We start from the raw sequence: 26,816 nt of genomic DNA on the forward strand, positions 1-26,816 counted from the left end.
GGCGAGGACCGCACGGCCCAGGCTGCCCCGCGCCGCCACCTCCACGCACCGCCCCGCCGCAGCTGCACCGGCGACAGGTAAGCGCGCACCGCCTCCCGGGGCCGGTGCCCACGTGCCGCCGCCCCCCCCCCAGCACCCGGGCCCCCGGGCTCCGGGAAAGCGCAGGGGGGCGGGGGGCCACCGGAGCTCACAAACGGTTCCGGCCGCGGCGGTGGCAACAAAGAGGCAACGAGTGACTCCCGTTCCCGGGGCTCCGGGCGAAGGCAGGCAGAGGCCCCGGGCCGCGGGGGCTCCGGGTTGTGGGAAGCGAGGGCAGGGGCGCCCCGCGGGCTGGGAGGGAGGCAGGCAGGCAGGCAGGCAGGGAGGGGGTGGGGCGGGGGCGGCTGCGCCTGGCGCCGGGGCTCTGGCCGCCTGACAAAACCATCCCCCGGAGCCAGGCGGCGGCGAGTCGGCGGCGGCTCCATCCGGGGCTTTGCGGGAGGGGGAGGGGACGGAAGCCGAGAGGGCGGGCGGCGGATCGGAGGAGGAGGGGAGGGAGGGAGGGAGGAAGGGGAGGGGGGCGAATTCGCGTTCCGTTCCCCGTCGCCGGTTCCCTCCCTTCTCGCCGCCGCCACCGCCAAGTGAGTCCCGGAGCGGGCGGCGGCCGGTGAGCGTCCCGCGTCGGAGCCCCGAGAGGCGGGCCCGTCAGGTGCGTAAATCCTCCCGACGCCTTCGTCTTGCTGGCCGCCGCCGCCGCCGTCGCTGCTGCTGCTGCTGCTTCGGCGGCCAGGCCGCGAGCTGCGGAAGTGGGCTTGGGGGGAGGGGAGCGAGCAGAGAGCGAGGGAGAGAGCGAGCGAGCGGAGGGGGAGGGGAGGGGAGGGATCCGGTCGGACCGGAGCAGGCCCGGCCTCTCTGGCGCTTCTCCCAGCTGCAGCGGCTCCTACAGCTGCTGCCGCTACTGCTGCGGCTCCGCCTCCCCGGCTCGCGGGCGGGGGCGCGCACGCGCGCTTCCGGCGCGCTCGGGTTCTCGCGCTGTCTGCCGCTCTCGCGCGCGCTCCTCCCTCTCTCCCAGGCCGGGCCTCTCCCCCCGCCCCACGCCCCACACCCTCATCTCCACCCCGCGCCGGCCGGCCCGGGCGCTGCGCACGGCGTAGGCGTCGGCATTGTGTTAAACTCCGCGGGACGTGAGGGGGGGGGGAGGGGGCGCGCGCGCACGCACGCACGCACGCGAGGCTGACGGGAGCGTGCGGCGCGGCTCCTCCTCCTCCCCTCCCCTCCCCTCCCCTCGGCCTCTGGGGTGGGGGCGGGGCCCGGAGACCGGACGGGCCCGAGAGGCCCGGGGAGCCCGGCGCCGCCCGCGCGCGCCCCGCCCCGCCCCACGCAGGCCGCGCTCCTCCCCAGGGGGTGGAGGGGGGCCGAGCGGCTCTCCGTGGCCGGGAGGTGACGCGTCCCTCCCTGGGCGGCGCCCATGCGCGACCGCTACGGCCCCCGGGGCGGCCTTGGGCTTCCGGCCTCCGGGCCGTCAGTGCGGCCCGCGGCGCTGCGGTTCCGGCCCCGGGAAGGGAAGGGAAGGGAAGGGAAGCGAAGGTGGCGGTGCCACACGACCCCCGTGGGTTTTCGCTGGAGTGGAAAACCCCCACAACACACCATGAATTATTAAACAGAACTGCATAGGAAGCAAGGGTTTGGGGCGCTCTTAACCGATCGCGAATTAAAGAATGCCCTGGGGGATGGAGAGAGAGAGGTCCCAGCGGTTAAGGCGCCTGTCTGCAAAAGCTTAACGACTTGGGTTCGACGCCCCAGGTCCCACTTAAAAAAAGTGGCATATGCATCTGGAATTTGTTTGCCCCGCCTAGAAGCTCTGGCTCGCCCATACGTTTCCCCTTCCTCCCCTCCCCCCCCGTCTGTATCTCTCTGTTTGCAAATAAAATATCACAGAAATTACTTATAAGTCTGGGGTGTGGACGCTCGCCCTTAAACCCAGCACTTGGGAGGCAGAAGTAGGACGATCGCCATGAGTTCGAGACCTTCCTGAGACTACATAGTGAATTCCAGGGTCAGCCTAGACTAGAGCAAGACTCTACTTCGGAAAACAGAAAAATGATTTAAAGAGGCTATGAAGAAGAAAGACAGGGATGCCGCACAGGCCGTGAAAATAGCTCTTACTTTGCCATTTGCTGTGCTACATGAGCTCCTAATTATGCCTCAGAGAAATAGCCCGAGCTCTTGCTTTCCTTTCTTCATCCTATGGGGAGCCCACTTAGTCTGCATTCATTCATTTTCACAGGGTAACGTTTTACATAAATAAAACATATAGGTCTGAATTTGCCTAACCTGGCTGTTGAGTCCTAGCTAGTTGACACCACCCAGAGCAATGTGTGAATATCACATACTAAAATTATATTGTTAGAGCTGACTCGTCTCTTTCATTTTTCACAAGTTGAAAAAATACATAGTATATGGGCGATCAGAAATAACCTCCTTAGGTGTGTGCCTACAGTATGTAAACTGTTAATTGGTAATTTTTAGCAAGAAAGTAATTTATCACGGACAGTAAATTCTTTCAAGCTGGGCATTTCTCACTGAAGAAATTTAAGGTTTAATGAATTTATTTTCTAGCCAAAGAAATGGGCTGTTATTTAAACCATCATATTAAGAATACACCGGGTGTGGTGGTGCACGCCTTTAATCCCAGCACACGAGAGGGAGAGGTAGGGGAATCACTGTGAGTTTGAGGCCAGCCTGAAGCTACATAGTTCCAGGTCAGCCTGGGCTATTAGCAGGTGGTATAAAACTTAGTCGTGCAGCCTGCCTGCTTATTGGACAATTTTAAAGCTTCTGCTGAAAGAGTGTAAAGTCTTCACCAAAATATTGAGCAACAGAGTAAGAGTCAATATTTTTGCATTGTAAAATAGCCTGTAAAATCTGGAATCAGAACAGAGCATGGTGGTACACTCCTTTAATCCCAGCACCCTGGAGGCTGAAGTGGAAGGATTGCAGGGGAAGTGGAATCAGGCCACCTATGCACTGGGGAGATAGAGGCAGGAGGGCATTCATGACATAGCAAGTTTGAGGCCAGCTTGGACGACATGAGACTGTATTCAGACACAGAATGAGAATGTGAATCCATGGTAAACTACTTGCCATGCAAGCGTGAGGACCTGAATTCACATCCCCAGAGCCCACATAAATCACCAGGCATCCTAGTGTACCCCTCAACCCCAGCACAGGAGGTGGAAGAGCAGAATCCCTGGGGCTCACTGGCTAGCTGATCTCTCAGTCAGTGAGAGGGAGAGGTCCAGTGAGTGACCCTGTCCCAAGGATTAAATGCAGAGTGAAGAGCTGGGCGTGGTGGTGCACGCCTTTAATCCCAGCACTGGGGTGGCAGAGGTAGGAGTTTCTCTGTGAGTTCAAGGCCACCCTGAGACTACATAATGAATTCCAGGTCAGCCTGAGCTAGAGTGAGACCCTCGAAAAACCAAAAAATACAAATAAATGGAGAGTGATGGAGGAAACCATCTGACATCAACCTCTAGCCCCCACACACAGGTGTACACACATGCGTGCACATCACACACACCACAGAACCCTTGCAAGAGCTGACAGCCCAACACTATTCTTTTATACACAGCACAGCTGAGAGGCTGGTATTCATGTTCAAACACATCCTCTCAGACCACATGTGTGAGGGATGCAAAGTGTGGCTTTTCTTCAAGAAAAATCAAGGGATGGGACGATGGCTCAGTGGTTTTAAAAGTGCTTGCTTGCAAATCCTGCCAACATGGGTTCAAGTCTCCAGTATCTACATAAAGCCAGATGCTAAAAGTGCTGATGATGCATCTGGAGTTTATTTGCAGTGGCAAGAGGCCCTGGCCCACCCATTCTTTTTCTATCTCTTTCTGTCTCTCTTTCTTTATGACTATATATTGCTTTTTCAAGGTAGGGTCTCATGTAGCCCAGGCTGACCTGGACTATGTACTCTCAAGATGGTCTCAATCTTGTGGCAATCCTCCTACCTCTGCCTCCTGAGTGCTGGGATAAAGGCATGCGCCACCATGCCTAGCTAAAAATATTTAATTTAAAAAAAAAAACAAACTCAGGCCTACCATATGGCACACACCTGTAATCCATCCCAGCAATGGAGAACCTGAGGTAGGAGGATCGCTGTAAGTTCAAGATCAGCCTGGGTCATATAGTGAATTCCAGCTTAGCCTGTTTCAAAACATGAGGGTTTAGGATGATGGCTCAGTTGTTAAGGCGCTTGCTTGCAAAATCTGCCAGCACTGATTTCTGGTGTGCATTTGCAGTGACAAGAGACCTTGGTACACCTACAACCCCCCCACACACACACACACACCCATGAAATTAGGAAACTCTAAAAAAAAAAAAGAAGGCCAGGTGTGGTGGTGCATGCCTTTAACCCCAGCACACGGGAGGCAGAGGTAGGAAGATCACTGTGAGTTTGAAGCTGCCCTAAGACTACATAGTGAATTGCAGGTCAACCTAGGCTAGAGTGAGACCTTATCTGGAAAAAACAAAAATAAATAAATAAATAGTTGTCCAACTGTGGTCTACAAATGCTTGTGAATCCCCAGAATCCTTTCAGAGTTCCATATGGTTTAAACTGTGTTCACACTAAAACTAAGATTACTGTTCTTTCAATATGTTGATATTGGGGAAATTGCTTAATTCAGTGAGTTGATGTTTCCCAAATGACCACTGGATAATGATAAAATTGTGCATGGTAAAGTTCTATTAGGAGTACGTTAAGGCAGAAAAGATGATTTCGTCAGTGCAGCTTTTTTTTTTCCTGATGTCATTAGATCTTACAGCTAACCTTTAAGAAAAACAACTGCTAGCTCAGCATGGTGGTACCGACTAAAATCCCAGAACCATGGAGGCTGAGGTAGGAGAATTGTTGTGAGTTCAAGGTCAACCTGGGCTACAAAGTGAGTTTCAGGTCTGCCTGGGCTGGAGTGAGAGCCTGCCTAAAAACCGAGAGAGCTGGAGAGATGGCTTAGCAGATGAGACACTTGCCTGTACAGGAGGATCACCCTGAGACCACATAGTAAATTCCAGGTCAACCTGGACTAGAGTGAAGCCCTACCTCAGAAAGCAAAAAAATAGGGGCTGGAGAGACGGCTTAACAGTAAAGGCACTTGCCTGCAAAGCCAAAGGACCTAGGTTTGATTCCCCAGGACCCACATAAGCCAGATGCACAAGATGGCACATGTGTCTGGAGTTCATTTGCGGTGGCTGGAGGCGCTGACACACCCACTCTCTCTGTCTGTCTCCTTCTCTCTCCCTCTGTCTGACTCTGTCTGTCTCAAATAAATAAATAAAAACAAAATAAAAAGAAAAGAAAAGCAATAAATACATATATTTTTAAAAAAAGAGAACAAAAACAACTACTTGTCAGACTTTAGTGTGATATCACAGAAGTACATTATCAACTATTGTGGCTATTAAAATACTTCTGAGGGCTGGAGAGATGCCTTAGTGGTTAAGACATTTGTCTGTGGAGCCTAAGGACCCAGGTTTGATTCTCTAGTATCCACATAAGCCAGATGCAGAAAAGTAGGTACATGCGTCCGGAATTCATTTGCAATGGCTCAATGCCCTGGCAGGCACATTCTCTATCTGCCTCTCTAGGTCTCTCTCAAAATGGATAATTTTTTTTTAAATGCCCTGGGCTGGAGAGATGGCTTAGTGGTTAAGGCACTTGCTTGCAAAGGCAAAGGACCCAGGTTCAATTTCCCAGGACCCATGTAAGCCAGGTGCACAAGGTGGCGCACACGTCTGGAGTTTGTTTGCAGCAGCTGGAGGTACGCGCGCTCGTTCTCTCTCTCTCCTTCTATCTGCCTCTTTCCCTCTCAAATAAATATATAAAATTAAAATATTAAAATACTTCTCACATACATGAGCCTGGTATGTTGGCACACTTGTTTTCCCAGCTGAGGAAGGTGACTGGAGAGTCTGAGCCAGCATGACCACACACTTCTAGACCCATCTGGGTACACTGTGACACTGGCTCAAAAAAATTTTTTTCCAATATATCAGATAACAATGGAGATATATACATATATATATATATATTTTTTTTTTTTTTTTTTTTTTTTTTGAGGTAGCATCTCACTCTAGTCCCGGCTAGCCTAGAATTCACACTGTAGTCTCCAGGCGGCCTCAAACTCACAGCAGTGCTCCCACCGCAGTGCTGAATTAATGCATGGCCACCACACAGGGCCAGACCCATTTTTCTCAAGATTACTTTACACATTATCTATGGTATATACAAAGGAAGGCAATCTCTGCTTTGTTGCTAATGGGAGAGTGGCTTTTACTTTGCTGGGTGTGGTCCAGTTCTTTAAAGTTGGCTGGAGCATAATGCTTTTAGAATTACCACTGTAATATCAGCTCTTTATCGGTCACCAATCTCTGGCCTGCTTTCCATTTGACACCCAAAAAGCCCCTGAAGTGCCTTCTTTTGAGCCCAACTTTTTGGGAATTAAAAACTAATTTAAATGCAAATGTAAGCAAAATACAAAGGAAAAGACAGATCCTTTCCAACAAAAACAAGTACTATTAGCCTATGTCCCTCCTTTCTCTAATTATTACAGAAGAGCAGTGAATATATAAATGTCAGGGGACTGCCACTCAGTCACTACAGCTAAATAAGGTTCATTTCCTATACCTTTGGAGTGAAGATTTTTGTTGTTTTGTTTTGAGGCAGGGTCTCGCTCTAGCTCAGGCTGACCCGGAATTCACTATGCAGTCTCAGGATGGCCTCGAACTCACAGCGACCCTACCTCAGCCTTCTGAGGCCACACGCACCTCCACACATGGCTGGACTTAAGTTTTAAAGGATGCTGAAACTCAAAAACGGCCTCACTCAGGTTGGGTTCATGAGGCCCTCCGTGTGGCATTGATGTTAACAGTACCAACTGAAGAAGCACTTTCTGTCCTGGTAAGGGTCCAACTCCCTGAAAGAATTATCCTATTTGCTAGTAGTGACTCCAGCTCCTGATGCGCCCTGGGCATTACAGTAGTCATTAGTCTTCACTTAATTAAATCCTGGGGCTTCAACAGACCCTTTTAGTGCCTTCGCCATGGGTGCCTCTAGTGATATTCCGGGTGTTGAAGAGCTATTATCTTTAGAAAGGGAATCAAACGCTGTTGGTCCTAGTTCATTGAGTGAAAATAAAGGAGGAACTTAGGTAGCCACGATGTAATGTGAGTCTTTGTGTCCCGTTCTGCTCCTTTGGCCGCACCCCCCAACCCACCCACCCACCCCCACACCCCGCCCTGCCCCGCCCCCCACACACCCCCAAGCTGCCCGGAAGACACATGGCAACTGGGTCTTCAGCGACCCAGTGTCAAAGGGGAAAATAATGGTAAAGATGAAAAGCAGAGCATTAAAGGATCACTACATCTGGCTGTGGGAAAACTTTGTTTTTGTCTTCACTTTTGGGCATGAATATATCTCCAGCCTCGGGATTCGCAGGATTTACTTGAGGAAAAAAAGAAAAGCATTGTGTGCCTACAAAGCAGAGAAGGAAGTCTTTCTGCAAACCCTTGTAAGCAGTACCTCTCTCTCCATGTCTCCTTTTCTTGCTTCTCTCCACTCACTGTTCTAACTTGGGAAAAAACAAGTGACTTGCGTAAGTTATCCTCTTGTTAAAGTTCCACTCACCAGTACTAAATGTGGATTTTGTTTTGTTTTGTTTTGTTTGAGGCAGGGTCTCCTATAGCCCAAGCTGAACTCAAATTTACCTCTGTAACTGAAAATAACCTTGAACTTCTGATCTTTCTTGCCTCCACCTTCCAAGTGCAGGGGCAGGTTTGTGTGATGGAACCCTGGGATTCATCCATGCTGGGCAAGCACTCTGCCAACTGAGCTGCACCCCGGCCTTGGGGGTGTCTCATATAGAGCATCACTCTCTTCTTACTGCTGGCTCTTTGTGACTGAGATCAGTAACCCCTTAGAAGTGAAGGCAAGGTTCTGCACAGAGGAGTGACGGTATACCCAGAAGGGAACAGGCCTCCCCCCTGACTCGATGTCAGCCACTTGAAAACTCCTCAAACTCCACAGCACAGTGGCTTAAGGTCTCTCGAGCCAGGAAGCCTGAATTCTGAAGATCCTCAGGCGTCACTCACGAGACTTCTGAGACCAGAGCAGTGTTGGTAGGAACCCTGGATTCCTCTGTGTCTGGTCCTGAGGTCCTGGGCAGTCTCTCAACCCCAACATACTCCTCTCCATCAAAGTAGGATATCTGCTGGAGGAAAGCTCCCAGTCCTACCCAGTTACAAGTACAAAGTCCAAGAGCTTTGATCTTGCCCACCCTCTTCCACCAATCAGTGCTGCTCACTTCCAGATCTTCAAACTATCTTTCCAAGCCTGCGCTCTCCCTATCCGCCCCCACAGCCAGCCATTCTCTAGCCCTTGGTCTTTTATTCCTTAGCGATCACATGGTGCCGCAGGCTGAAAGCCCGACTCAGTCTACAGCCAGGGCCTTCAGCATCACACTGCTTAGGTTGTTGGCCCTACAGGCTCACGGTCAACTCTAAAGCTAGCACAGAACTACTTAATTATTAGCATAGGAAACATGTTTTGCTTTTAGATTGAGAAATTCTTCCAACATGTAGAAGGCATTAAAGTTGGTTGGGAGGCACCTCCTAAGCACTAGGGCACAGTCAACCACAGACCAGCTGCGGAACCGGCATGTGCGCAGACGCCTTCTCGTGAGGCGGGCGTGAATGTGTATGTGTGTGTATGTGTGTATTGTGTGCGTGTTTAAATGCACATACATGCCTGTGGGTACACCAGCTTTGCAGAAAGCAGCATGTTCAAAAATCCAGAGTAACAGCCGGGCGTGGTGGCACACACCTTTAATCTCAGCACTCAGGAGGTAGAGGTAAGAGGACCACTGTGAGTTCAAGGCCGCCCTGAAACTCCATAGTGAATTCCAGGTCAGCCTGGGCCAGAGTGAGACCCTACCTGAAAAACCACAAAAAAAGAAAAAGAAAAGAAAAAGTCCAGAGTAGAAGTGGGAAGCCCTTGTCCCTGGCTGGTGAGTAGAGTCGAGGCTCAGTGTGTGACACTTGGCGAACTCAGCCCAGAGTAGGGGCCCTTCTGTACTGGCCCGTCACTGGGGAGCGTGAGGGAAAGAAACTGCTGCTCCCCAGTTTAGCTAATTTAGAAGTTCCAAAATGGATGAAATCACCTCATGTTGTCTCATCATACTCAGATGAAAACAGCCAATATTTGATTTGGGGTTTTTTGTTTGTTTGTTTGTTTGTTTTTTGAGAGACAGGAGCTATGTATGCTCCTGCCTCAGCCCATCCAGTGTTGGAATTACAAGTGTATAAACAGGAATTTTTTTGTTCTGTTTTGTTTTTGGTTTTTCAAGGTAGGGTTTTACACCAGCCCAGACTGACCTGGAATTCACTATGGAGTCTCAGGCTGTCCCCAAACTCACAGTGATCCTCCCACCTCTGCCTCCAGAGTGCTGGGATTAAGGGCATTTGCCAACATGCCCGGCCAGAAACAGGGTTTTTAATAGAGGTTTGATTTGAAAGCAAAGGTCACCAAACATGGGCTAGAGAGGTGGCTCAGCAATTAAGGCGTTTGCCTGCGAAGCCTAATGCCCAGGCTCCATTCCCCAGGCCCACATAAACCAGATGCACAAAGCAGCGCATGTCGTTTGCCATAGCTAGAGGCCCTGGCATGCCCATACACTCTCTCTCTCTTTCCCTTTCTCTATCTGTATTGTTCTACTTGCAAGTAAATAAAAAAAAAATTTGAGAAAAAAAGGGGGCCAGGTGAGGTGGTGCACGCCTTTAACCCAGCACTTGGAGGCAGAGGTAAAAGGATCACTGTGAATTCCAGGTCAGCCTGGGCTAGAGTGAGACCCTATCTTGAGGGGAAAGATAAAAAAAGATCACAAACAGCCAGGTGTGGTGGTGCACGCCTTTAATCCCAGCACTGGGAAGGCAGAGGTAGGAGGATTGCCGTGAGTTCAAGGGCACCCTGAGACTCCATAGTAAATTCCAGGTCAGCCTGGGCTGGAGTAAGACCCTACCTCGAAAAACCAAAAAAAAAAAAAGAAGAAGAAAAAAGATCAAAAACAATCTTGTATCAAGAAAATAGTGAGACTAAGTATGTCTGGCAGGCACATACCAGTAATTCACCACTTTGGGACTCTGGCTGAAGAACCACAAATTCAAGGCCAGGGTGGACTATAGGAGGAGAAGCTTTCTGAAAAGTAAACAACAAATTTTAAATTAGGTAGATGGTGTCATGAGGTAAGATTTTATGTTGTAACTTATTTACAATTAGAAAAATTATTATTATTATTATTTTGGTTTTTGAGGTAGGGTCTCACTCTAGCTCAGGCTGACCTGGAATTCACCATGTAGTCTCAGGGTGGCCTCAAACTCACGGCAATCCTCCTGCCTCTGCCTCCCGAGTGCTGGGATTAAAGGCATGTGCCACCATGTCCGGCTTAGAAAAATTATTTTCAGGCTGGAGAGATGGCAGAGTGGTTAAGGTGCTTGCCTGCGAAGGCTAAGGACCCAGGTTCAATTCCCTAGTACCCATGTAAACCAACTGCACATGGCAATGCAAATGTCTGAAGCGTGTTTGAAATAGCCAGAGGCCATGACACGCCCATTCTCTCTCCCTCTCTCTTTTTTTTTAAGTTTTATTTATTTATTTATTTATTATTTGAGAGCAACAGACAGAGAAAGAGGCAGATAGACAGAGGGAGAGGGAGAGAATGGGCGCACCAGGGCCTCCAGCCTCTGCAAACGAACTCCAGACGTGTGCGCCCCCTTGTGCATCTGGCTAATGTGGGTCCTGAGGAATTGAGCCTCGAACCGGGGTCCTTAGGCTTCACAGGCAAGTGCTTAACCGCTAAGCCATCTCTCCAGCCCTCTCCCTCTCTCGTAAATAAACTAATTTAATTAATTTTTTAAAAATTACTTTTCACAGCTAGGCATGGTGGGACATATCTGTAATCCCAGCATTCAGGAGGTATGGTGAGGAGGATCAGAAGTTCAAGGCTAGCCTGGGTGACTTGAGACTCAGAAAGCTGAGGGTGAGGAAGAGGAAGAGAAAGAAAAGAAAATTATTTTTCCATATGCTGAATGTAAGACCACCTGTCCTTCCTCTTAACATGACTTACGGGGATTATGCCCTTTCTATCTATTTATGTACAAAAGGCCCCTATCTCTGTTAGGTTTGTGAGTAGCTTAGGTCTTTCCTCGCAGAGAAACAACAACCCTCTGTCAACCCCTAAGTGTTTCTTCGTAAGTGTGAAATGAAAAGTCTGGACCCTTTATCTTGGGTGGGCTCCGGAGCATACTGAATGTGTCGTTAATAAGGCTTGTGAACACAGATGCATCACATTTGCCTCAGGAAAGACGGCTCTGCTGTTTTCTGAGTGGTGGGTGAGCAGGCAGGAACTGGGGATGGGAGGTGAGTCGGAGGGCAAAAACCAAGCCGTAGCACTGAGGGATGGGAGGATGAGGAGGAATGGACTGGAGGAGGAGGAGGAGCGGAGGCTGGGCTGAGCGCTGTGGCTGGCGTGAGGCTCGCACAGCGCAGGCAGGTGTAGTCTTAAGGCTGGCCTCTCGGAATCTTTTGGAGAAGTGATGGTGAGAGGACAAGGGGTATTGAGTTCGTTTTATGGGGCTGCAGAGTAGAAGTGGACGTACTCCCCAAAAGGACACTGGCTGCAGAGAGAGAAGCAGGCTATGGAGCCACCTCTGAGGGGTGGGAGAGGAGGGTGGGATACAGTAGCCAGAGGGAGACCAAACCAGAGAAGCCCCAGGAGCTGTGAGGGTCAGAACTGGCCCTGCAGCCCGAACAGCCATAACAACCCAGCTAGACCTCTTGACCCTCAACATGCCAATTAGACAAAAGTCACGGTGGAAGGCATCGCCGTGAAATGCAGAGAAGGGAGAGATTCTCTGTGGCCACAGTGGGATGGGGAACAAATAAAGGTCTTTCTCCTTCTGGGTCCTAACGTGACATTGGGTTTGCATAGGAGGCAGGAGGTCCACAAAACTAATCAGCTCTGGCCAAGGTGTGCTCCTGCCCATACTGGCCCACATTGTCTCCTTCCTGGGGGGGGGGGGGGGCTGAAGGAGGAGAACTGGGGGAGATCTCTTCCTGGGACACAAATTCCTCCTCCAGCTGGTACCAGGCTTTGGCTCTCCTCCTGGGGAAATTCCGATTCCTCAGGGATCCACGATGTCAGTAAGTAGTCTGACGGCCAAGGGGAGAGGCACAAGTAAGAATGTCTTCTTTCCTGCCCGCCTGTTGCAGGAGGAAACGCTGTGAGAAGAGGCCAAATGGCCTGTAATGTCCCTACTGCCTGAGGCAGTCTCGTAGCAGCTTGGGAGCCGGTGGCTGGGGTGACTGTGGTGCTGGGGTGACTGTGGTGACTGGGGTGCTGGGGTGACTGTGGTGCTGGGCTGACTGTGGTGCTGGGGTGACTGGGGTGCTGGGGTGACTGGTGGGAAAGCCCTAGGAGGAGGCAAGAGCAGACAGGGCTCCCTGGGGAGAGGCAGCCTCGCAGGCCAGCAGGGCAAGACACTTTGTGGGAATAATTGAGACCATGGGAAGGAAAGAGTGAGAAGGGGACTTAGATGGTGGTTCTGTCTGCTGGGCAGGGTATAGAAAGCAGCCCTGGTAGGCCCTTGGCACCCTCTGTCCCCTCTCACCCGTGTTCTCAGGCTAGTTTACATTCAGGATGTTGTAGAACTTTGTTTTTGTTTTTGTTGTTTTTAAGATTTTTAAGACTCCAAAAGATTTTTTTAAATATTTTTATTTATTTATGTACAAGCAGGGGGAGGGAGAAGAGCGAATGGGTGCCCAGGGCCTCTCGCCACTGCAAACAGATCCCAGACATGTGTGCCACTTTGTGCATCTGGCTTTACGTGAAATGGAACCCAGGTCAGTAGGCTTTGCAGGCAAGCATCTTAACCACTGAGCCATCTCTCCAGCCCCATAATAAGAATCTTTAATTGATCTATATCATTTTCTCCATGTGAATTTTTTTGGGTTTTTAAGCAGCCCAGGCTGGCTGGAACTCACAGCAATCCTCCTGCCTAAGTCACTGTGCTCAGCCCCGCCATGTGAATTTCTTGTTGCTTTTGTTTTTCTAGGTAGGGTCTCGCTCTAGCCCAGGCTGACCTGGAATTCACTGTGTAGTCTCAGGATGGCCTCAAACTCACAGTCGCCCTACCTCTGCCTCCCAAGTCTGGGATTGAAGGTGTGCGCCACCACCCCTGGCTCCATGTGAATTTTGAACACAGGATTTGTTCTGTACTTTTTCTCCTTGTGTGGGGTGGTTTGGGTTTTGTTTTATTTTGTTTTTTTCATTTCTCTGAGGGCACATGTGCTCCTTCCTCTAATGTGATTCCTGACCTATGATGTTCCTAAATGGAGATCCTGAAATAACTCAGACTCCCTTACAAAACACTCAGCATTTTTATCCTGGCTCCAGTCTTACAGTCTGAATAGAACACTTAAATTAGGCTGGGCGTGGTGGCGCACACCTTTAATCCCAGCATTTGGAAGGCAGAGGTAGGAGGATCGCCATGAGTTCAAGGCCATCCTGAAACTACATAGTGAATTATCAGCCTGGGCCAGAGCGAGAGCCTATTTCGAAACACCAAAAAAAAAGAACACTTTAAGTTAGTGTGTTTATAAAAAGAGAAGGGACTGCTGTGGTGAGGGTGAAAATCTTTTTTTTTTTTTTTTTTTTTTTTTGGTTTTTCGAAGTAGGGTCTCTAGCCCAGGCTGACCTGGAATTCACTACGTACTTTTGGGGTACCCTTGAACTCACGGCAGTGCTCCTTCCTCTGCCTCCCAAGTGCTGGGATTAAAGGTTTGCACCATCACGCCCAGCGTGAAAATACTTTTTACATCCATCAACACAAGGTCTGGATCCTCCTCTAAAATACCCATGATTGGGCTGGAGAGAGAACACAGCAGTTGAGGTGCTCGGCAGCAAGCCTGACAGCCTGGGTCCAGTTCCCCAGGACCCATGTAAGCCAGATGCTCAAGGTGGTGCATGACTCTGGAGTTCAGTTCCAGCGGCTAGAGGCCCTGGTGTGCCCATATTCATTCATGCATTCTCTCCCTGTCTCTGCTAATAAATAAAATATCCACGGTTGATGACATTAAAACATGAATTTTCAAAACTGCCAGGCGGGTGGCACACAACTTTAATCTCAGCACTAGGGAGGCAGAGGCAGGAGGATCACAATGAGTTCAAGACCACTCTAAGACTACATAGTAAATTCCAGGTCAGCTTGGACTAGAGTGAGACTACCTCCAAAAAAAGTGGGAGGGGCTGAGAAGATAGCTCAGCAGCAGTTAAGGTTCTTAAATGTGAAGCCTGAAACCCAGGTTCGATTCCCCCATACCCACATAAGCCAGGTGCTCAAGGTAACCCATGTGTCTGGACATCGTTTGCAGTGGCTGGAGGCCCTAGCATGCCCATTCTCTATCTGCCTCTTTTTTTTTTTTGTTTGTTTCTCTCTCAAATAAATTAAATATTTAAAAAATATATATCAGGGCTAGAGAAATGGCTTAGCAGTTAAGGTGCTTGCCTGTGAAGCCTACAGACCCAGGTTCAATTCCCCATTACCCACACAAGCCAGATGCACAAAGTGGCATGTATCTGAATTTTATTTGTTTGTTTGAGGGAGAATGTAAAAAAGAGAGAGAGAATGGGTGGGTGCCCCAGGGTCTCCAGCCCACTGCAAATGAACTCCGGATGCATCTGACTTACATGGGTACTGGGGAATTGAACTGAGGTCCTTTGGCTTTGCAGGCAGACACCTTAACTACTAAGCCATCTCTCCAGCCCCTCTGTTATTATTAAGGAAGAAACAGTATGTGTCCAACTACTGTGGAAGGTGAGGGGCTGGGAGCTTCCCAACCTGAGGCAGTGAGGGCAGACAAGGTGGCATATCACTGTGGGGTCTCAGGATAGGGTGCGTTTTGTAGAGAAAGGTGGCTGACTCAGTGGAAAGGTCATGCTCTGACATTTAACAGAGAAGAGCAGCTCCTCCTCCGTTGTGTCCTGACAGAGGTCAGGTTGGAGGGAAGGTTCTCTGCCGTCCTAGTTACCCTGAAGCCCGGCCCCGTCTCTGGCCTTCGTCATGAGCCCTCTTCACACCAGCAGGTTCAACTCTTACAGCTGCCCCAGTGACAGCAGCTTGCAAGGCTTTTTAAATTTTTCCACCTGTAACCCCCTTTGCACAGAGACTTTTTGCAGGCTTTTTTTTTTTTTTTCTTTTTGGTTTTTTGAGGTAGGATCTCACTCTTGCTCAGGCTGACCTGGAATTCACTATGTAGTCTCAGGCTGGCCTCAGAGTCACAGAGATCCTCCTACATCTGCCTCCTGAGTGCTGGGATTAAAGGCATGGGCCACCATGCACAGCTGAATTCTTTTTAAATATTTTATTTATTTGTGAGAGAGAGAGAAATAGGCAGGCAGATGATAGAGAGATAGAAGGGGAAAATAGGTGTACCAGGGCTTCCAGCCACTGCAAAGGAACTCCAGACATATGCACCACCTTGTGCATCTGGTCTACATGGGTACTGGAGAATTGAACCTGGGTCCTTAGGCTTTCCAGGCAACCATCTTAACTGCTGAACTACCTCTCCAGCCCCAATAAATTCTCCTTTTTTTGTTGTTGTTGTTCGTTTTTCGAGGTAGGGTCTCGCTCTAGCTCAGGCTGACCTAGGATTCACTATGGAGTCTCAGGGTGGCCTTGAACTCACAGCGATCCTCCTACCTCTGCCTCCCGAGTGCTGGGATTAAAGACGTGTGCCACCACGCCCTGCTCTACTTTTGATGTCAAATGCCAGAACTCTTTCCTTACCCTTAGATGCCTAAAAATATTTTCCAAATTTTATAGTTCAGTGTTTTACATTATTTTAATTTAATTTTTTTGGGGGGGGTCAAAATAGGGTCTTGCCCAGGCAGACCTGGAATTCACTATGTAGTCTCGGGGGCCTCAAACTCACAGCAATCCTCCTACCTCTGCTTGCAGCCTCCTGAATGCTGGGATTAAAGGTGTGCACCACTACGCCCGGCTCACATTTTTTTGTTATATATAAAATGGAGATAGTTCAGTAGTTGCCTGCACAGCCTAACAATCTGGGTTCAATGGTTCAATCAATCCCCCAGTACCCACATAAAGCCAGATGTACAACTAGAGTTCCTTTGCAATGGCTGGAGGCCCTACTGCACCCATTTTCTCTGTCTCTGCTTACAAATAAATAAAAATATTTAAAAATAATAAAGTATGAGCCTTGGGTCAAAGTGGATCTGTCTTTTTTCCTTTCTTGCCCATGAAAGACCACTTGATCTAGCCCCATCATTCTTGTGCCTTTGTGAGCCCTCTATAGTGCCTATTTCTACATTCTGTCACACGGATAGGTGTGGCCATCTTTGTCAATACCAGAGTTTTGAATTCTGTGCCAGTATAGTATATGGAGTTAACTGATTTGTCCTGCCTTACTGTTCTTTTGTAAACATGATTTTAATCATCCTAATTCCTCTATATACACATTGTACAACAATCTTATCTACACAAATCTTACTGGTATGTGGGGGTGAGTGAATATTTAATTTCATTGTCCACATGGTCATGACTAGTATATAGAATTACAGTAGTTTGGGAAATATATATATTCATTCATTCATTCATTCATTCTTTGGGATTTTCTTCATTACAGCCATGTCATCTGCAAATATAGATATTTCCTTTCCTGTTTACCTTTCCTTTCTGTCTAGCTTTATCCTGTGAGCATGCCGAGCTAAGTGGACGGGGAGGAGCAGATTTCCCTTCCCTGCCTTGGTCCTCATCTCCCCCAGAGGCGTGTGGTCTTCCACGGGTGCAGCTGTGGCAGCAGAGCAGTCCAGGGATTCTGGTGACTTCTCCCGGCTTGTTAGGGTGGTGTGCAAGTAAAGGAAAGCCTAGAATTTGAGGTCAGGGCATTCAAATTTAAATGTTAACTCCTCGGCCCTCCTGGTGGAAGGCCTGAAGCAAATTACAAGTCTCAAAGCCCATTTCCTCCTCCCACAAAAGGGAGGCCCAGCTCCATTCCTAATGGATATGCAAGGCATTGTGTCACTGGTTCTTGGGCCGAGGAAGAGCTGGGAAACCTCCAGTGGAGTAAGAACTTTACCCCCTTTGCTGTGACTCCACCTGGTCCTTCAATAGCAGTGTCTCAGTGGAAGATTGGACAAACTGTTGGACCATTAGAATTTGCATTTGGGATCTTGAAAGGACTCAGAGGACAAGGCTAGCCGCTTTGTCAAGCACTGGTGCCGGAAGGTAGAGGACCTGGGTTCATTCCCTGGCTTCTCCACTTACCCTTTGTAAGCTTGGGCAGATCACATAGCCCCACAGTGCCCTGTCGGGATGACATCATCGGAAGCCTGGGCGTAATGGCAGACCCTATTCCACGGACTGCTGAGAAGACTGAATGAGTTCATGCATGTACCATGTTTAGCGGTGCTGACACGTTAGCCATGATGACATGTTAGGAATAATTATTATAAAGGACACACCTGATTTGTGGATCACCTTTCTTAAAAATAAAATTGTTTACTTTGCAGATTTTTTAAAAAATGGATTTGACCAACCATGGACTTATTCTACTGCAGCAGTTAAACGCTCAGCGCGAGTTCGGTTTCCTGTGTGACTGCACGGTTGCAATCGGCGATGTGTACTTCAAGGCACACAAATCAGTTCTTGCTTCATTCTCCAATTACTTTAAGATGTTGTTTGTCCATCAGACCAGGTAACTAACGTGGTTGATGATAATCTAATGGCTGCTGACTGCTGACTCCCGTCCCTCTTCCCACCCAGCCCACTCTGCCTTCATCCGGACCACCAGTCTCTCTGCCTCTCCCTGGGCTCCTAGGTGCCCAATTACCTGTGACCTCACCTGGCCCTCTTGGTTCCTAGGATTTAGGCAGCATTTGAGGATTATCAGACCGGCCAGCTCTGTAACCCCTCCCCCTCCAAATCTGGGTCCCACCTGGGTGGTCCCCACATGGTCGTCGCAGGGCCCGCCAGGTCCCCTCAGTGGCGCCTTCCCTCTCTGCGCCCTCCGCTAGGACAGTCCGAGTTCGCCCGATTTCAGTACCTAGGACTGTCTCTTTCTGCACCAAAGGCTCTGTAGGAGATAAGTTCCCCACTTCCCTCTTCTCCAATTTAAAATCTCTTTGCTGTTTTTTTTGTTTGTTTGTTTCTTTGTTTTTCTTTCCATCTTGCCTGAATACTTCACAGAAAAGAGCTTCTCCTTGTCTTCCTCCCTCCCTTAGACCTTTATTCTTTATTTATACTCTGTCCTGTCCCCCCCATACCCGGCGCTTTGGGGGGGGTCTGTGGGGGATGGGGACGTCCTTGACCTTGTCGGCTACTGAAATACAGCCCAGTTCTCCTCTGTGAACCTTCTTAAAAGGGCCCCGGTGTTGTGGAGAGCACTTTCCTCTCCCCACACTCTTCCTATTCATTTGCATTGCGGTTTTCTGCCCAGCATCTCTTTGCAGTGTGGTGTCGCCCCTCCCCCTCCTGCTCACGCTCCTTCCCGGGTCTGGGCTCCCTCCTGTGGGTGGGGCCTGTCCTGACCTGAGGCCTTGACTTTGCTGCTGGAAACCTGCATGCAGGAAAAAGGTCCTGCCTTCATCAGCAGTCTACCAAACCCAGTTAGTTCCCAAGTGTGTACGTGACCCTTCCCTGCGCCTCCCCGACCTGCTTGTCATTGAGAGCTGTCTTTTTTCTCTTTGGGCATGAATTAAGGTAAATTAAATCTCTTCCCCAAAGAGCCACCGCCCCACCAGCTTGCCGACTTTCTTATCTTCCGGCAATCAAGCTTAAAAATCTCTTTCAAATCATATCAATCCCACATCATGTTTTCTTAATACCTTGCATATCCCTTCCTTTCTCCCATTCGGCAAGATTCATTTCTCACAATTCTCTCAAATTCATATTCTTCTGTTGTTGTGTTGTTTTTCAAGGTAGGGTCTTGCTCTAGCCTAGCCCAGGCTGATCTGGAATTCACTTTGTAGTCTCTGAGTGGCCTCGAACTCACAGTGATCCTTCCTGAGTGCTGGGATAAAAGGTGAGGGCTGGATTAAAGGCATGTGCTACCACACCCAGCTAGGTTCATATTCCTTTTTTTATTTTCATTTGCAAGCAGAGAGAGTGAGAGAATGGGCACTCCGGGGCTTCTAGCCACTGCAAACTCCAGATGCATGCAACACTTTGCGCATCTGGCTTTCCCTGGGTACTAGACAATCGAACCCAGATTGTTAGGCTTTGCAGGCAAGCGCCTTAACTGCTGAGCTGTCTCTTCAGCCCAGATTCATTTTCTTTCTCTCCCTCTCTCTCTCTCTCTCTCTCTCTCTCTTGTTTTTGTTTTTGTTTTTTGGAGGTAGGGTCTCGCTGTAGCCCAGACTGACTTGGAATTTATCAATAGTCTCAGGGTGGTCTTGAACTCAGGGTGATCCTGCCTCCCAAATGAGTGCTGGGATTAAAGGCAAGCATCACCATGCCCTGCTGCAATGCATTTTCAGGCACAGCTACATTGAATGTCCAGGATTTTTGTTTTTTGAGGTAGGGTCTCGCTCTAGCCCAGGCTGACCTGAAATTCACTAAGTAGTCTCAGGGTGGCCTCGAACTCTCGCGATCCTCCTACCTCTGCCTCCCGAGTGCTGGGATTAAAGGCGTGTGCCACCACGCCCGGCTCCAGTCTTGTTCTTACCGTGAAATGTCTCTGTCTTTTGCTGTGTTTTTTTTTTCCTTTTTATTTATTTATTTATTGGAGAGCGAGAGAGAAAATGGGCATGGTAGAGGCCCTGGCACACCATCCTCTGTCTCTGCCTTTTTCTCTTTCTCAAATGTACATAAATAAATTACAGTAGAATAGACTGCTAAGTATAACCTTCCAACAATATATCTGTCATTATTTAAAGTTCCTTATCTTACAGTCTGATGAAGAAAGAATTTAACAGTGGAAATTACTATGAAAGTCTATCCAGAAAGGATTGTAGGTTTAGTAAAATATTATTCATCTTTCTCCTGCGTACAAGTACTCTATCAAGCAGATACCTGTAAATCAACCCTTAGATGGGATTATACTGTTAAGGACAGAAAGTGACAGTCTGGACCCTAGTGAGCTGAGTGGTTGAGAGAGAGGTCAAGCTACCCTGGGGTAAAATCTAGAGAGATGGCTTAGCAGTTAAGACTCTTGATTGCAAAGCCTAAGGACCAAGGTTTGATTCCCCAGGACCCACGTAAGCCAGATGCACAAGGTGGCATATGCATCTGGAGTTCCTTTGCAGTGTCTAGAGGCCCTGGCACGCCCATTCTCTCTCTGCCTCTTGAGTAGTCCCAGAAGGCAGTGGCTTGAACTTTGAAAAACTAAGTTTTTGTATGTGTGTGCACGTGTACATGCAAGCGTGTGCTTATGCTTTTAAAAAAAAATCTTTTAACTAAATGTAGCCATTCAAATTGGTCTCTGGAGACCTCCCAGGGTCCCGGGCACTGGTGGTGACCTCAGAGCCTCCCAGCTTTCCTCTCCCTGGCACTCAGCCAACACTGCCAGGCCCAGGGGTCCTCCCTCCAGGCTTGGCTGAAGTGTGGGCTCCTGCAGCCCTCGCTGTCACTGGTGGTGACCTCAGAGCCCCGTGCTTGTGTCCGTCCCAGCTGAAGAGCTTCCCGTCAGCGACAGCTTACAGGCAACAACTGCAGAACCACCACGGTTTTTCCGGAAAGGGACTCTGCTGGGTAGTTTCGTGGATGCTAAAAGAAACTCCCCTCTAGATTTCCGTTCTTCCTCTTCTGTGGGGAGCAGAGGTCTTTGGTGCTCCCTGATACCCTTCTCCTCCCTTGAGGAGCGTCCCTGCAGTCCCCAGCGCCTCCTAGTTCCTTCTTCACTAGGGAGTTAACTGTTCACTAAAGTCATCATCTGCAAAGAATCTCCGATGAATTTCCCCAGTGTTACACTTTCCCCGCTGTATTGTTGGAATTCATCTGAAAGGAAAACTACCTGTATTTGAAGTCTGTCATCTGAAGGAATATAAAAGACTCCAAGTAAAGATGGGACTAACCAGTGTCCTCATTGACACACCCCTTTTAGAGTTAGGGAGGTGGCTCATGGTTAGAGGTTAAAGGTACTTGTCTGCAAAGCCTGTCATCCCAGGTTCAGTTCCTCAACTACTCACATGAAGCCTAAGGCAAACAATGACTCGTATCTGATGTTCTTTTTGTAGGGGCAAGAGAACTTGGCATGCTCATACACACACACACACACACACACACACACACTTAAAAAATTATTTTAAAGAAGTCACTATTAAAGTCACATCAGCCACTCTATTTATTCATTTAGACCCAGTAGCCCATACAGCTCACTCTATAGACCAACTACCCTCAAACTTGTAGCATTCATTCTGCCTCAGCTTCCTCAGTGCTAAGATTACAGGTATGAACCACCATACCTGGCTTTTCCCTTTTTTGAAATAAAATGAAATGTTAAATTTATAAAAACAGGGTTTGCTATTAGTATTTCAGCATGGTGACAGATATTTAAAAATCATGAGCTGGAGAGATGGTTTAGTGGTTAAGGCACTTGCCTACAGACCCAGGTTTGCTTCCCCAGGACCCATGTAAGCCAGAAGCACAAGGTACTGCATGCATCTGGAGTTCGTTTGCAGTGGCTGGATGTCCTGGCATACCCATTCTCTCTCTTTCCTCCTCTCTCCCTCTTTCTGCCTCTTTCTCTCTCAAATAAATAAATAAAAATAAGATATATTTTTTAAAAATCATGGTTAAAGCCAGGCATGGTGGCACATGCCTTTAATCCCAGCACTCAGGAGGCAGAGAGGATTGCCAGGAGTTCAAGGCCACCCTGAAAATACAGAGTGAATTCCAGGTCAGCCTGGGCTAGACCTACCTCAAAAGTCAAAAAGAAGAAAAAAAAAAATGAAAGAAAAAGAAAAAAACATGATTAATAGTCAACCAAAAAGTTATAATACCAAGTCATATAATCAAAATTCTTGAGCCAGGTGGTGGTACATGCCTTTAGTCCCAGAAGTACTTAGTACTCAGAAGGCAGAGATGGGAGGATTGCTGTGAGAGTTCAAAGCCACCCTGAGACTACATAGTGAATTCCAGGTCAGCCTGGGCTAGAGTGAAACCCTACCTTGAAAAAAAATATATATATATATAAGTCCTACAGACATTCAATGTAGACGGGCATGGTGATGCATGCCTTTAATCCCAGCCCTCACTTGGGAGGCAGAGGTAGGAGGATTGCCTTGAGCTCGAGACCACTTTGAGACTACATAGTGATTCCAAGCCGGGCTTGGTGGCTCATGCCTTTAATCCCAACTCTCAGGAGGCAGAAGTAGGAAGACTGCTGTGAGTTTGAAGCTGCCCTAAGAATTCAGAGTGAATTCCAGGTCAGCCTGGACTAGAGTAAGGCCCTACCTTGAAAAACAAGCAAACAAAAAAACAAAAAATGCATCGTGTATAGAATATTCACTTGGTGAATGACAACATAGACTTCGTGCTAAGGAGATGTGCATCTCACTAGGTTCCAGTGACGCATTAGAAGTTCCCACTTTAGTGATGGTCTGAGGAGAGCTGTCACCCCTCTACCAGGATGTTTCTGAAACGGTGCAGTCTAAAAGTTAGAAAACCAACTGTACTGCCAACTGCCCTTCGGTGCCTTACGTGAGTCACTGAGCTTTTGGGGTGCTCAACCACAGTGGGTAGTTTTACTGCTCAGAAGGTTCCTAGTGTTGCTTTGGAATTGGGCAGGCCTAAGCTGAACCCCAGCTTCACTGCTCGCCAGCTTGTGCTGAGGAGTAGCTATTGCCTCCCCACCCCATCTTTCCACCCGTTGGCAGTTAGATGGGAGAGTGGCTGTGAACCAGTGGGGCCCTGCTGGCGCTCATAAATACATGTGGTGAGGCATACGTTATCCCCAGCCACTGTTTTTCTTCTTTTTTGGGCTTCTTTTCAAGGTAGGGTCTCACACTAGCCCAGGCTCACCTGGAGTTCACTATGTAGTCTCAGTCTGGCCTTGAACTCAGAGCAAGATCCTCTTACTTGGGCCTTCTGAGTGCTGGATTTAAAGGTGTGTATCACCATACCTGGCTCAAGCCACTTCTTTCATATATACATATATTTTATTTAATACAGAGAAAGAGGCAGAGAGAGAGAGAGAAGAATGGGTGTGCCAGGGCCTTCAGCCACTGTAAACAAACTCCAGATGCATGTGCCCCCTTGTGCGCCTGGCTTACATGGGTCCTGGAGAATCGAACTGGGATCCTTCAGCTTCGCAGGCAAATGCCTTAACCGCTAAGCCATCTCTACAGCCCCTCAAGCCACTTCTTAATGCCATCTAGCAACACCTGGAAGGTGGAGGCCTTCTTTCTGAGCTGCCTCATCCCCTGCCAAGCTTCAGCCTGCATGGTGGAGGGGGTGCACAGCTCCGGAACTGTGGCACAGGCAGTTCTGGTACCCTGTGCCAAGGCGCTCAGGTGAAGAGCGCCCTGTGTCATCTAAATTGGAGACACTTTCTAATCAGCTAGTTTCACTTACCCGTGAACGATTTCCTGCTGAGCTCTAGAGCAGAGCGGTGTGGAACCTTGGGCTTTTCACATAAAGCTCGCCCTAGCAGGTGACGCACACCTTTAATCCATCCCAGCACTCAGGAGGCAGAGGTAGGGGGATCGCCATGAGATCTAGGCTACCCTGGGACTAGAGAGTGAATTCCAGGTCAGCCTGTGCTAGAGTGAGACCTTATCTTTAAAAAAAAAAAAAAAAAAAAAATGCTCAGCCTAGCCTGTAGTGCCACAGTGAGAAATGGAAAATGTCTCCAATGTTTGTTTGGCCCTTGGGCCTTATGTTGCTGTTTGAAACCTGGGCTGGCTTCCTCACAGCAGTTGCGCTCTTTTCTTGCAGTGAGTGTGTCCGTTTGAAGCCCACGGACATACAGCCCGACATATTCAGCTATCTCCTCCACCTGATGTACACTGGGAAGATGGCCCCGCAGCTCATCGACCCTGTGCGCTTGGAGCAGGGAATCAAGTTCTTGCACGCCTACCCCCTCATCCAGGAGGCCAGCCTCGCCAGCCAAGGCACCTTTTCGCATCCTGACCAAGTCTTCCCGCTGGCCTCCTCCCTGTACGGCATTCAGATCGCAGACCACCAGCTGAGACAAGCCCCCAAGATGACCCCGGCGCCGGAGAAGCTGGGGCGGGAGCCTAGGCCCCAGGTGCCCAGGATGAGCCAGGAGCCGGCGCCCGAGGCGGGCCCCCTGTCCCAGCTGACTTCGAACCTGGGCCCGGTGAGCCGGACAGCCATGGCGCCCGCCGACGCGCTGCAGGCCTCGCTCTCTCCCGAACTCGTGTCCACCCCGGTCCCTCCCGCCCCGGCCGGGGAGGAGACCAACCTGGAGGCCTCGTCCTCGGACGAGCAGCCGGCGTCGGCCCTGACCATCGCGCACGTGAAGCCGAGCATCATGAAGCGCAACGGCAGCTTCCCCAAGTACTACGCGTGCCACCTGTGCGGCCGGCGCTTCTCGCTGCGCAGCAGCCTGCGGGAGCACCTGCAGATCCACACGGGCGTGCCCTTCGCCGCCGGCCCGCCGCCCGAGCCGCGCGGGCCCCTGTCGCTGTGCAGCAGCGCCGCCGACCTGGCCAAGGACGCCATGGAGGTGCCCGAGGCGGGCATGATCAGCGACAGCGAGCTGCAGCACATCTCCGACTCGCCCATCATCGACGGGCAGCAGCAGTCGGAGACGCCGCCGCCCTCGGACATCGCCGACATCGACAACCTGGAGCAGGCGGACCAGGAGCGCGAGGTGAAGCGGCGCAAGTACGAGTGCACCATCTGCGGGCGCAAGTTCATCCAGAAGAGCCACTGGCGGGAGCACATGTACATCCACACCGGCAAGCCCTTCAAGTGCAGCACTTGCGACAAGAGCTTCTGCAGGGCCAACCAGGCGGCCCGCCACGTGTGCCTCAACCAGAGCATCGACACGTACACCATGGTGGACAAACAGACCCTGGAACTCTGCACGTTCGAGGAGGGCAGCCAGATGGACAACATGTTGGTGCAGACCAACAAGCCCTACAAATGCAACTTGTGTGACAAAACATTTTCCACTCCCAACGAGGTTGTCAAACACTCGTGCCAAAACCAGAACTCGGACGTTTTCGCCCTGGATGAGGGGCGGTCCATTCTCCTGGGCAGCGGGGACTCGGAGGTAACGGAAGCTGACCACCCGGTGTTAGCGTCCATCAAAAAGGAACAGGAAACCGTGTTGCTAGATTGAATGTTACTTGTCTTTTTAAAAACTGTCATTTTTATAAAGTATCTTCTTTCCCCTCCTCCCGATTTGGAACCGTAGTTCTCCGTGGCATGATACCAAGGGGCCCTGGCCCCTTCTCCTCACCCCACGCCCACCTCTGTAAAGGCTTTGTGCATTATAAACCTGGAGTAAATGTACTTTAATTCAGGGGGTATTGGAAAGATAATGGTCAGTAATACTTATAAGCAAATAGGTTTTGAGAAGTTTTAGATTAATTAGAAAGCATACTTGGAACTAATTAAGGACACATAACAAAACAACTAGAATATAATTTGGTAAGCTAAAATTATGACTTTCCCTGGGTACTAAGTCTTCCTTCTCAGAGAAACAGTGTCAGGAAACACAGCATGCTTCTTAGAGATAAAGCTGGGCTCTGTACTATGCAAGATGTAGACAGCGTGGGAGACTGGAAGCCCGAGAATATGTTTCTACTGTTTATCCTCTGGGTGTCTTTGAGATTATGTCCAGATAAGAGAAATCACTAGTCAAGAAATCCTCCTTAACAAAATACAAAAGAGAAAAGGAATAATGTGATGGCAATCTTTAATTTTTGGATAAACTTGACAAGCTGTGAGTTTGTGTGTTTGTAAAAGAAAACGTGGATACTTGCAACAAACAGGTGAATTAATGCACATGCCTTATGCGACCGTTGGCTTCTTTCCAGGTTGAACAAGAAGATGCTGTATTTCAGTTTCTGACAAATTTGTTTTTAAAAAATCACTTGAATGTACTATCCTGTATTACTTTCTGAATAGAAAATGACATACCATTTTCTAGCAGTTGCCAGTGGTGGGCGTGTGTGTACCATCCAGCGGCTTGGGAATCAGCGTGTGCTGGCTGCAGGGGAGACTAAGGAACGCACCCATCAGACAGGGCAGGGCAGGAGCAGATGGGATGGTGGTGACTTTCGAAGTCAGCGCTGCTGGCCATGGTGGCATTCGTCTATAATCCCAGCACTGGGGAGGTGGAGGCAGGAGGATTGAAAGTTTGAGGCCAGCCCTGGCCACAGAAAGAGACCCTATCTCGAGAAATAAAAGGTCAACAGTTCACTGGCAACATTCACTGATGCACCAAAACTGACAGAGAAATCAGGACCAAAAATCTAATTGCTATTGGGGGGGGTGGGCCGGGGGACACACTTGATTTGATGTATAGTCTCCTTTTTTTTTTTTAAACACCTGGAATTCTCCACTGGCCTAAAAGCATTAAAAGTTGTCCGTTAATCTTCCTATGGGCCAATAAGAGAATGGTCTCGCGAGACCAAACAGCAGACGGCAGTGAGGGTGGAAGAGGCGAGGGAGGAGGAGCAGTGCGTAGCCGCACCACCTGTGTCCGTAGACACTGACTGTCCTGTCCTCTGATGTATAGTTCAGTTCTCAGATTTGTAAGTTTTTATACATCTTTCATTAAATAA

At 49.3% G+C, this 26,816-nt stretch overlaps 1 protein-coding gene across 2 annotated transcripts; it reads left to right on the plus strand.

The window, feature by feature from the left end:
- Positions 1-26,178, plus strand: Zbtb2 (zinc finger and BTB domain containing 2). Of its 2 annotated transcripts, none has more exons than XM_045159877.1 (3): positions 1-77; positions 17,628-17,812; positions 23,992-26,178. In XM_045159877.1, the coding sequence occupies exons 2-3, from the start codon at positions 17,640-17,642 to the stop codon at positions 25,364-25,366; spliced, it is 1,548 nt and encodes a 515-aa protein (XP_045015812.1). In that variant the 5' UTR covers positions 1-77; positions 17,628-17,639; the 3' UTR covers positions 25,367-26,178. The 2 variants fall into 2 exon arrangements, with proteins under 2 accessions (XP_045015812.1, XP_004651179.1); XM_004651122.3 differs by lacking the exon at positions 1-77 and adding an exon at positions 559-688.
- The last annotated feature ends 638 nt before the right edge of the window (positions 26,179-26,816 follow it).

The sequence above is a fragment of the Jaculus jaculus genome, chromosome 9 (genome assembly GCF_020740685.1).
Source record: "Jaculus jaculus isolate mJacJac1 chromosome 9, mJacJac1.mat.Y.cur, whole genome shotgun sequence".
Taxonomy (NCBI): domain Eukaryota; kingdom Metazoa; phylum Chordata; class Mammalia; order Rodentia; family Dipodidae; genus Jaculus; species Jaculus jaculus.

What these genes read in the sequence shown, in the direction of transcription:
- Zbtb2 (XM_045159877.1), top strand. Translation starts at nt 17,640, where the DNA reads ATGGATTTGACCAACCATGGACTTATTCTACTGCAGCAGTTAAACGCT. An exon ending in TTGTTTGTCCATCAGACCAG is followed by an intron (nt 17,813 to 23,991) that starts GTAACTAACGTG and finishes CTTTTCTTGCAG; the next exon opens with TGAGTGTGTCCGTTTGAAGC.